The sequence below is a fragment of the Otolemur garnettii genome, unplaced genomic scaffold (genome assembly GCF_000181295.1).
Source record: "Otolemur garnettii isolate 467f Iridium unplaced genomic scaffold, OtoGar3 scaffold00105, whole genome shotgun sequence".
NCBI classification, from domain to species: Eukaryota; Metazoa; Chordata; class Mammalia; order Primates; family Galagidae; genus Otolemur; species Otolemur garnettii.
The window spans coordinates 5,605,611-5,617,534 of NW_003852500.1; the positions used below are offsets into that span (position 1 = coordinate 5,605,611).

The 11,924-nt window shown below is 46.1% G+C and overlaps 1 protein-coding gene across 1 annotated transcript in view; it reads left to right on the top strand.

Annotated features, from left to right (window-relative positions):
• Positions 1 to 5,954, top strand: part of RET (ret proto-oncogene) — a 22,600-nt gene extending 16,646 nt beyond the window's left edge. Inside the window, exons 13-16 of the mRNA XM_012809408.2 lie at positions 693 to 763; positions 2,098 to 2,235; positions 3,240 to 3,339; positions 5,075 to 5,954. Of these exons, the coding sequence (XP_012664862.1) occupies positions 693 to 763; positions 2,098 to 2,235; positions 3,240 to 3,339; positions 5,075 to 5,254 (489 nt within the window). The 3' untranslated portion in view covers positions 5,255 to 5,954. The remainder of the gene's footprint in view (positions 1 to 692; positions 764 to 2,097; positions 2,236 to 3,239; positions 3,340 to 5,074) is intronic.
• Positions 5,955 to 11,924: the final 5,970 nt, after the last annotated feature.

Below are 11,924 nucleotides of genomic sequence, written 5' to 3' on the forward strand. Positions count from 1 at the left end.
AAAAAAAGACTTATCTGTGGAAAAGCTGTTTCTCAAGTTGCATTGGAAAGGGTTTGTTAGGTCATACCCAGGCACTGCTACTGGCCTATCTGTGCACTCATTCAGAGATGCTAGAAGACTCCTAGGAGTCAATAAGAGGGAAAAACCAGCCTCAAGACACTTAAACAGATTCCATCTCCTCAGTGCTCTTCAGAAGAGCCATTAGTGTGTCAAGCTAGAGTCAGACATCCCCCAGGTGGAAACACCAGAGAGATCTTGCTCTAGGTATCCCTGGCCCACATATAGCACTGTTCTGCGGTACCCGGCAGGCATGTGGCACATGACAAACTGAGTGGCTATGGAAGGACGCTGATGCCCTCTAACATCTCAGCAATGCCAAGGAGGTGCGTGCTAGAGCCCCAGCCCTTTAGAGAGCACTAACATAGGACACTGACATACTAACGTTAATGTCACTAAAGTTGATACACAACCCCCCACTGCTAAATTCGGCTTTAAAAAACACAACTGGAGTATTTTTTAAAATAGAAAAAATATTTTTCCATAGCTGTTTAAGGTTGTGCACAGCCAGCTATGTCCATGAGTGCCCATGGCACTCCTAGAACTAGAAGCTCAGGGACATGGCCTGACCTCTTCGCCCCTACGTATCCCAGCATCAGAGTAATTGCAATGCTCTTCTTTCACCCCCTATTTAGGGTCGGATTCCAGTCAAATGGATGGCAATTGAGTCCCTTTTTGATCATATCTACACCACCCAAAGTGATGTGTAAGTGTGGATGTTGCCTTCCTGGGGTGGGGGGTTCCACAGAGGGCCACATTGTGAAACGTTGCACAGGGCCACATTGCCTGTATGTGAAACTCGGTGCTGTCCCTGAGCACCTGTCTGCAATGCTAGCCATGGCAATGACCCTCACGCTGAGTGACCTTCTTAACATATGTGTTTAGCAATGCCAGGAGCCAGGCAGTAGTTCTGAAAGCCCAGACGGAGCATGCTGGGACAGAGCAGGTGGCCAAGAACCCCCTGGTGCTCCCTCTTCATCTCTGGGCCTCTAGTAACACATAGATCTGGCCCTTTCTTTTGTGGGTCCTAAGCAGGGGCTCTGGTTTAGGCAAGGCACCCCCATGACTCTGACTGGTACCCCACCCACAAATAGGGACTGGGGACCCTGAGGAAGGGGGCCTTCTGTGAGTTTGTGGGCTGGTGTGCCCCAAACTACTGGAAGGTGGCAGCTAAAACTTTGTTCTTCCAGGTCAAGTTATAAAACACAGCACTATAGAAATAGTGTTTAGCAGTCAACAGACTTGCATATTTTGAATAATGTGAGCCGTTAGAAAGCAGTCGGAAGCAATTTTGCACAACAGTTTTCTGATTGGATAAGCTGACTGTAGGACAATTGGAAAAAGCAGAGAAAGTACAAGGTAGAGGCTGAAAATCACTGGATCACACCCCCAGTGATTCCTGTTGGCCTTCTGCTATATTCTGTGGTATGGACATACATGTGTATACTTTACGTTGCCCCAGCTGGGCTCATGTGATGATGCTGTCTTGTGACGTTTTGTCTCCAGTTTACAATAAGGTTTTTCCTTCATAGTTAAGTATTTTTCTAGTGGAACCGATGGTAGTGGGTTATCAGAGCATAGTAACATTAGTGTCACTAAAGTTGGTATACAAACTCCCACTCTAAATTTGGCTTTAAAAAAGAAAACTTGAAAATTTTCAAAATAGAAAAAATACTTTTCTATAGCTTTTTTGTGAAGATTTCCAAGCACACAATGAAAGAATTGTCCAGGGTACCCCAAGTCCTATTGCCTAGCTTCTAACCTCTTTAGGTGCTACCTACCTGTCCCCCTTGTGGGAGGGACTTCTCTGATAGTAGCAGTGGGGTAGGAACCTCAGCATCACAGGGGTGGGGGCCAAGTAGGCAAGCCCTACATCCATCAGCCATACTCAGGCTGCAGTCTGTCAGCCAGTCTGTCGTGGGGGCTGCCAAGGGGAGCAGATGCTGGGGAATAGATGTCTGGGTTCTGTGGAGGGTGTGCTGGGGGGCCCTTAGGAGGGGGCCAGGTGGAGCTGCTCACTGGTCTATTTGATTGATGCAGGTGGTCCTTTGGAGTCCTGCTATGGGAGATTGTGACCCTGGGGGGCAACCCCTACCCTGGGATTCCTCCTGAGCGGCTCTTCAACCTTCTGAAGACTGGCCACCGCATGGAGAGGCCTGACAACTGCAGTGAGGAGATGTGAGCAGGGTTTGCTTTGGTCCAGCCTCCCTTGGGAGGGGAGGGTACACATGCACCTGATTTCTCCCACCCCTGAGCAGCCAGCTGCCAGCCCTGGGAGAATGGGCTGTGGGATGTGGCAAGGTGGAGGTCACAGAGACACCCTTTGTATGGTGGCAGACACTGAGCACCTGACCCTGCTGGGTTTGGGATGCTTCCTTGGAGATTCTTACTAAAATAAATAGAAGCACAGCCTGGTGCAGTAAAAGTTCAAGATCTGAAGACTTTCCCTGCAGGATACATTGGGAAGAGGAGGTAGCTCAGAAAGACCCAGGGTATGAAGTAGGGAGTGCCCAAGTGCAGGCACAGGGGCAGCCTGGCCCTCAACCCAAGAATGCTGGAGTCTTCATACCTCACACTGGGCTGTTAGATGAAATGGTCCTAGGAGGCCAGGTTAGAAATAGATGAGAAAGGGCCATCCAGAGGTAGAGATGCACTGGTCCATTTATTCTATAGAGCTCAGGACGAGGTAGGATGTTCCAGGGTGAGGTAGGACACCTGGGCACCCAGGGAAGTACAAAAGGTGCAAGACAGAGTGTGATTGCCAGAGGTATTTGTCTGTCTCTCTCCATGCCTAAAAGGTCTCAGTCAGTTCATTCTTCCCAAAAGTTTTAAGGACTGATATTTTCCTGCTCAGTCACTGTGGTGGGTGCAGTATCCAGCCAGCTGTTTATCAATGTCTTTGCAAAGAAAGTAAAAATAAATCTCTCTTAGAGGGAAAGAAAGCCTGTAGGAGGCTGGATGGTGGCGCTGGGGTGCCCAAGCCCACAGTGGCCCCAAAGGCTTGGGTCCTACAGGGAGGCTGTACCCCAGCTCTCAGCAAGGTTCAGGGCAGACATCAGTGATAGAGAAACAGCCTTGAGGCTTAGGTACAGAGCACAGTGCTGGGTGGGTAGCTGCGACATGCTATCCTTTCGAGGCTTGGCCTTGCTAGGTCATCATGGCCCATCTGCTCTTCCCACCAGGTACCGCCTGATGCTGCAGTGCTGGAAGCAGGAACCAGACAAGAGGCCAGTGTTTGCCGACATCAGCAAAGACCTGGAGAAGATGATGGTTAAGAGCAGAGTGAGTACCTGGAGCCAATTCCCACAGGCCAAATGTGGCATGGGGATTGCAGCCTCACCCCAGGGCCCTCAGAGTTCCCAGTGTGGGGCCAGATTGGGGCCAACAGAAGGTCATGCTGTCCCCTGAGGGCACACAGAGAATCAAGTCCAGTCAGACTTTTTTTCAAATCACAAAGAAACCAAGATTCTTAGCTTGGCTCTTAGGAAGAGCTCCCCACAGACAGGTGTGGGAGGAAAATATTCCAAAGCCAAAGGAAACCATTTTCAGTAATGGGACCTAAGAAAGTAGAGTTAAATTGGATGTCCTAAATGCAGGTGCTCCCAGGGCTCTAACTAGGGGACGGCAGAGACTAGGGCGCAGTGGGACTGTGGCACACAGGAGTGTTAGTGTTCCCCGGAGCCCTCTACACAGGAGCATGCCGCATTCACAAGGTTCTTTGCTGTGGCCACAGGCAGACTGCAGGAAGATGAGCCAGGCTTGTGCCAGGTCTTCTGAATTCTCTTAGGCTTATGTGACTTCTTTCAGCTTTTACTGTTAGCAACTCATTTAAGTTTCCAAAAGCCCAATGTGAGCCAAACAGAACATATCTGGGAGGCAGAGTCAGCTGTGTGCTTTCAGTGTGCAACTCTGGAAGTTCAGAAAATGAGAAAGTCAGCAAATTCTCAACTAGTATTTGTCAAGTAACTGTGAGGAACCATATCTTCTCTTAGATTCTGGGAATGCAAGTAAGCAAGACCAGCCAGGGCCCTGCCCTCAGGTTGTTTATGTAGAGGCTTCATCTTCACTTTGGCACATTGAGGCTGGGTGTGGTGGCTCACGCCTGTAATCCTAGCACTCTGAGATGGTGAGGTGGATAGATCACTTGAGCTCAGGAGTTTGAGACCTCATCTCTATTTTAAAAATAGAAAAACTACCCGGCATCGTGGCACAGGCCTGTAGCCTCCTTTGGGAGGCTAAGGCAAGAGGATCACTTGAGCCCAGGAGTTTGAGGTTGCTATGAGTTATGACACCGGGCACTGTAGCCTGGAGCAACAGAGTGAGACTCTTCTCAAATGAAAAAAACAGAAAAACAAAAAAACAAAACATTGGCACATTTACTAAGAGTTGCCATTTCTTCAGACCTGAAAAGCAGGATGCCAAGATCTAGGCCACCTGTAATAAAACTTTATGTTACTGTATCATTTGGGCAAAACCCTCTGAATCCTACAAATGTAAGGTTGTCCCTAACAGAAGCAATAGTCAGTGCCATCGATCGTGCTTCAGATGTTTGAGCCCTGATGTGAGGAGGTTCTAGGTGGCAGGAGTCCTTGGAAGAAAGCAGGAAAACATCCTGCAGGTTGGGGCTGCTTCTTGGCTTGAGTTGCTTCTGCACAAGTAATAGGGCTCCAGCAAACTTGCCCGAAACAGTCCCCCAGGCGTGGCGTCTACTGCCTGCCAGGCCTTGGAAATAAGATGCTGAGGGAACACATTTCTGTCCCCAGGTAGGTGACTTTCTAGGGGGAGAGACAGAGTAGATAACACTTGGAGGGAATGACGAGGGAGGACCCCGAGGAGGACCAGATGAGGCAGCAGCCACAGGAGCTTAGCGTCCCCTGTTTCTGGTCTCTTGGAGAGACCAGGAGGCCTGGGCAGGGTCAGGGTACTGCCAGGGCCTCTGCCCCTTGAGTAGTGAGAAAACCAAAGTCTGTCCAGTAGTGGCCATGGCAGGGGCTGACTGGCCACTTCTCTCTTCCAGGACTACTTGGATCTTGCTGCGTCCACCCCATCCGACTCCCTGCTTTATGACGATGGCCTGTCGGAAGAGGAGACGCCCCTGGTGGACTGTAATAGTGCTCCCCTCCCTCGAGCCCTCCCTTCCACATGGATTGAAAACAAACTCTATGGTAGAATTTCCCATGCATTTACTAGATTCTAGCACCGTTGTTCCCCTCTGCTTTATCCTTACTCTCTGTGATGCTTTTTAAGAGTGTTTCTGGTCTGAACAAAACCAAAGTCTGCTCTGAACCTTTTTATTTGTAAGTGTCTGACTTTGCATCCAGTTGACACATTCAGGCATTTTTGCGACTATGTTTTTCTAAAAGGATGTGAAAATCAGTGTAATTGCCACACCGCCCAGCAACTTAACCATAAAAGAGGAGAAAACAGATCAGGGCAGAACTCTCAGGGGAGATGGAGAACATGACGAATGAGTCATTTCTGGGGTGGAAATCAAGTCTCAGTCTCAACCTCTAATTTAACTACTTGGATAAATTTACACAATCTGGGGAGGTATTTAATTGAGAAAGGAACAGCCAGCATGCCCTAGCCTGCACTGGCAGCACAGCCAGGGCCCCCCCAGGTGGGTGGGTACCTCTCAGGCTGCCTGGGGCTGGGAGTAGACTCAGCCCACAGCCCAGATTCGTGTCCATTGGCAGGGGCAGGGAAGTGGCAGGAACCCAGCTGTCCCTGGGAGGACACACCCCAGACTGCTGTTTTCACATCCTTTGCATTCCCCACTGTCAGGATGGTTGTCTCTTACAAAGTCAGTGCTAAAACTGGAGCAAGTGCTTTTTGAAAGAACGTAGTCTATGGTGCTGTGGTTTTACAATGGACAGTAAATATGGTTCTTGCCAAAACTCCTTCTTTTGTCTTTGATTAAATACTTGACATTTTTTCCTGTTTCCTAACTTCATCATTGATTGTTTTGAACTTTTGGAGTCTCAAGCATTTTTCAAGCCAAGATTGTTCCTTTTGCATGCCCCCCGCCGACTCACTGACTCCTCACTGGCTTTGGGTCTGGTGCTACAACCCACGTGTGCCGACAGTGCCGTGGGGCTAGCCTGCGTGCGCCCTCGATTTGGAAGGTCCGCCCCCCTGCTGTAGGCTTGAACGACAGACAAGTGCCTCCTTTGTGTTAGTGAACGTTTTATGGAACGTTCTCACTGCAGTAAGCCTGTAGTGCAGCAAGGTGCTGGAGCTTTACACTGCCTCAGAGAGTTAAACAGTTCACAAACATCCATCAGATCTAAGGGTCTGAAGCTCATGAAAGTCAAAATTAGTGGTGTCTGTTAAGTTACATTTACCAAGAGAGCACATGATATTTCCCCTAAATAACAATGTTTTTGGAAACCTGGAGCACAAAACCATTAATGTAATTGGCACAGAAACCATGAGTTTGGTTTGAACATCAAAGGGAGTTTTGCCAAGGCCTTACTGTCTGCACATGAAGTTTTGGTTCTTCAGTGCAGAACAAATTATGTGTTTTCATTTTTAGGCATGTCAGACCCGAACTGGCCTGGAGAGAGTCCTGTACCACTCACGAGAGCCGATGGCACTAACACTGGGTTTCCGAGATATGCAAATGATAGTGTATATGCTAACTGGATGGTTTCACCCTCAGCGGCAAAATTAATGGACACGTTTGATAGTTAACATTTCTTTGTGAAAGGTAATGGACTCACAAGGGGAAGAAACATGCCAAGAATGGAAAGTCCACCAGCCCTTTCTTTGTGCACATCACACTGGCCAAGCCCAAGTTCAGCTCCCAGGTGGCAGACTCGTTTTTGGTAGTTTAACTGCCGTCCAAAGTGGTTTTATTTCGGACAGGTAGTGATTTTCCCACCTAGCAGGCGTGCCACGCTAGGTAAGAGTTCTGAATCTTAGTGGTTAAGTATTCCTTTCTCTTCTGCACCCAGCAGTACCCAGTGTTGATCTGTGTCCATCAGTGACTGCCACAGTTCTGTGTTCAAGTGTGTGGATCCACCACTCACTACCTTGCATAGGAAATTGTACTTGACCTTGTTTGATTTTCTAATTGCCACCAAACAAGGCAACAAGATCTAAACATGAAGCACATGCACATAAAAGGCAGTAGGAAAAAAGTGGCCAAAATGACCTGTCCTTGTTCAAAATGAGAGCCTGTTGGGGTGAGGCTTGGGGTGATATCAAAGCCCCACCAGGGCTAGAGGGAAACGGGATGGGCTTCATCTCAGCATTCAAGATCCTGAGAATGGTTTTTTTTTAAATCATGTAACCTTTTCTTAGGAAGATGTTTGGGTTTTATCATGATTAAGATGATTCTTAGATTTAGCACAATCGAGAAATTCGATGCCATATTTACTATGTAGATGGTGGCATGAGGGAAAAGGGCTACCAGACACATTTGTCCCCACTGGGCCCACCACATCAGCCTCATGTGTTCAGTACTGAGTGACTACTACCCCCTGACCAGAACAGTATGAAGAAAGGGGGCTTCTGGAGTGGAATGGCCTCTAGTCCCAGGATTGCTGACAGCAGAAGCTTTGCTGCTGTGTATCCCGCCTGCCAACAACCTTCATCGTCCTGCAGCCAGCAGAGCCGAGAGCAGCAGCTCATCTTATACGGTAGGAGTAGGTGGGGCCTGTGCTCACATTCACTGGAACCTTACCAACTCATGAAGGGACAGTTTAGCGAGCTGTGTTAGAAGTAGCATTAAGAATGACCAAGGACTGCTGCATACTCCGATCACAATTCTGATGTGGAAAGATGATGTTTTGGCTCTCATAGAGCTTGTGTGAAAAGGCACATGTATCAGTTCTTCCTGCCTCTGGGATTTAATGCTGCTATAGCAAGACATTTTCGTTGCTTAGATTCTGACCATGACTCATAAGTTTGTTGTCATTCTTCACAGCTTGTTTGTGGCCACAGACACTGACCATTCCTCTCACCTTCTGGGAAGTCCCAGCAGCTCTTCTGGCTGTCTCTGCACTTGGCAGAAAAGGGTCAGATTACCAAACGCTGCCTGGTCCTCAGACTGAAAGCACTGTGATAGGACTTAAAATAGTCCCATTAAAATACTATATTTTACAGGCACTTCACAAAAATAGTAAAATTGTGTCATTTTGTGTGGCCAGGAAGGCTCAGAAGTGTATATGATGGAGCCTTATGGTGTAGTGTGCATTATGTACACACACCCAGCGAGGCAGCTGGGGAAATGCTTCCTGGACATGTGACATGGCTTTAGTTTGGGCCATTGTTCAGATACACTGTGATAAAGTTCTTCTGTAGACACTTGTAGGCGTGGTAAGATTTTGATTTTCAGATGTGTTTAATCATAGTGTTATTATATGCAGAAATAAGGATAAACTCTCTTAAATTATTAGGAAAGCCTACACAGTAAGTATAAATTGCTGCAGCAGATTTGTTCGCAGCGGGATAAGAACTCCAGGTCTAAATAACTGACTCAGTGTTGAGGAATTAACCTTTAACTAATAACCTAATTGCCTATTCCTGAGTTATAAAAGTACCCATAATTATTAGTCTTATCAGACAGAATTTTCATAGACAAGTATGCAGAAGTTACTAAATATTAAGTATTACTGAGTATCCAGTAGCAATCTGTCAGTAAAATTTGTAAAATCTATTTATGACAGGTTATTAAGTCATACCATGTTAATTTTTTTGTAATCAAGGTGACTAAGAAAATAATTTCAGTTGTACAAATAAAAGTATATATCATAAAATGTGTAAACTTTTTTTCTTTTTAACTTCCTAATTGGAAACATCAGCTTTCTGATTTTGAAGTTGCCATTCAAGAATTAAAAGGTCACAGGGAATCTATCAATCTTGACAACCACTGGGGGATCAGTCGTGAGGACTCTGGTCATGTTTATGGCTTATCTTGCATGATTCGCACATGAACAGGCACATTGATAAGACAAGTAGTCCCCGAATCACACATATCCGACGTACATCTAACTCACACTTATGAACGGAGACTATCCCAGTAAGGCCTGGAGTTACAAACATCTGACTGATGTACAACTCCCACTTACAAATGGAGGCTATTACGGATGATAGGTAAATGTACCTGTTCCAACTTACATACAAATTCAACTTAAACCTACGGAACCTATCTTGTTCGTAATCTGGGGACTACCTATAACTGCTAAAAACCCAGCTAACTGCTCAAGGGATTCCTGCCATCAGATGTCCTTCCCTAGACTAAAGCAGCAGCCAACATCGAGTCTAGGTCTTTGTAGTGTTCTAGCAGTTTCCTTACTGCTGGTTTCTGAAAGCTGGCATTGAAATTGCGGGAGAGAGATGTAAAATGCAGAGTCCTAAATGAAGTCCACTAGAAGTTGGAGGGAAAATGTTGCCTTAAACCACTATGAGTTTAAGATAATACCGTTCACGGTAATGTCTTCTCAGGTTATGTCTGTCAGAATTCTCTGATCCCTTCTAAAGAGCCTGACAAGGAGCAGGTGGGTCCTTGGCAGACAGGAGTCATGACCAATGTGAATCTGTTCTGCCACTGTGCTGTGCATTAGGTGCCAAGGGCCCATGCCATCTCTGGTGTGTATTTACACATGTGCACACACAGGCCTGCGCATACCTCCAGCCTTGGTGCCCACGCCTGCTCGCAGTTCCCCCTTCACTCTGGACTGCAGAGGCTGGAAGTCAGCATAATCTCTAGGACCAGTTGTTTGCTGCAGCCTTTACCTTTGAAAGTTTAGAAACCCACACCAAGAAGAGCCAATACTAAAAGTCGCTTTTTCAAAAGCATAGACTCTCCCTTAGGAGTATTTGTGTGTGTATGTTTTTTGGATTTTTTCTCCCTAAAAAAATACATTTTCTGCCAACTTCCATGAAGGAGTCCTTCCTACTGTGAGGCCAGCTTATTTGGGTGGAAATCTAGTGGAATATGTCTGGCAGCAGGGTTTGAACAAATGCTTTCTCTATTTAAAAAAAAAAATGTGAAGGGAAAGCATAATTTCCATCAATATAAAGAATGCATTTCCTGCCAGGCAGGCAGAGCAGTTAGCGGTCCTCCTTCCTTGGATCATATTCACACTGTACCTCGTTTTATTGTGCTTTGTGTTATTACTTTGTTACTTTTTTTTTAAAACAAATTGTAGGTTTGTGGCAACTTTGTGTCAAGCAAGTCTTACCAGCACCATTTTTCTAACAGCCTGTACTCAACTTTGTGTCTTGGTAACACTTTTTTTTAGCAATAAAATAATTTCAAATTAAGATATGTGCATCATTTTTTAGACATAGTGTTATTGCATACTTCACAGACTATGGAATAGGGTAAATTTCTTTAGGTACTGAAAAGCCAAATAATTTGTGTGACTCAACTTACTTGTGATAATCACTTTGTTGAGGTTGTCTGGAATGGAATCACAGTAGCTCTGAGGTAGTCCTGTCTTTATCGGTGCTTGCAACTTGAGGGTGGTTCTAAGAAGACCTAAGAAATCCTTACCTCTCTAGCCCTGAAGAGGTACAGCAGCTCGGCTGGAGGGCCATGCAGTGGCCGACAAGTGCCCCTCCTGTCTTCAGTGTGAAGATGCGTCAGGAGTATATCCTCCACTTCTGTGTCCACAGGGAAAGTCGCCTCTCTACTGGGGCTGCCTGCCATGTGTCTGTGGAAGCAGACTTGACTAGAACTTTATAGGAGAGGGGGAGACAGGGAACTGAGCTGCGAAGTGTGGAAGAAACCTATGGCCCAGACCACCCAACCGCTGTTACTAGCACACCAGGAGAGCCTATACACTTACATCCTCTCAGATGACATTGAGTATTCCAAGTTAAAAATAGGTTTTCACAAATAAGGTAAGTGAATTCTAAAGCTTAAGAAAAAAATTATTTTTCATTTTTGAGAAGGAAACTTTATATTTCATATCCAGACAGTATTGCCATGTGAACTGTCAATTTCCTGAATAAAAATAGGAAGTTCAAGTTAAGTGTCCAGGTTTTTGTGGATCTCTGTCAATGTCATAAGCAGGATCAGGGCGACCCCTTTCCTTTTTGGTTCCTCACGTCTCACTTGCACTGCAGTTCTTTTCTGTACTCCTCTGGGGAAGGTGTTTCTGGGGGTCTGAAATGGCATAGTAAAATTGAAGGAAGGACATACTGCTGCCTTTGCTCCCTGAAACAAGGCACTGTGGCCAAAGGACTGCGGGGAGCCAAGCCATGTGTGTGCATCATAGCCATGTCATGAGGCTGCTTCTTTCACTAAGACACATTACTTCATATTCTGTGCCTTCTGGGAGTTTTAAGGAACTTGAGGATTTTCCTGAAGACTCTATGGCCACAGGGATGAGAGGCTGAAGCTCTTGGATTGCTCAAACCTAGGGTTAAGGAAGATGCTAAGAGTTCAGGGGACTTCATCAAGGTCTGGAAAGAAAAGTGAGGTTATAGCAAGTGGTTTCTAGGAATAGGAATGACACTGAAGGCAGAAGAAATCTAGTGTCCCATGGGAAAGTAATATGTTATTGAAACTTATATTTTTAAAGATATGTCAAAAAATTACCTATAATGTTTTATATATGTGGAAGTAAACAAAGGCCACCCATATGAGAACAATCAGAGGCTGTTCTGAACTTGCTATAGCAAGGGAGTCAGCCAGCATCTCTTACTTGTGGCAGAGACTCAAAGGCAGACAGAGGAGTGGGGAGGCTATATAGTAAAAAGGGGGGGGCATGGGGCAGAAGGAAGGCTCAGGAATCCTGTGATTGGGGGAAGTTGGAGGTAGCTAACTAGCAACACGGAAACTTATGTGATAGGTTTGTGGAACATACTCGGCTTTCTCTGGTTGGTTCTGAGTTAGAAACAGGGCAAGAAAT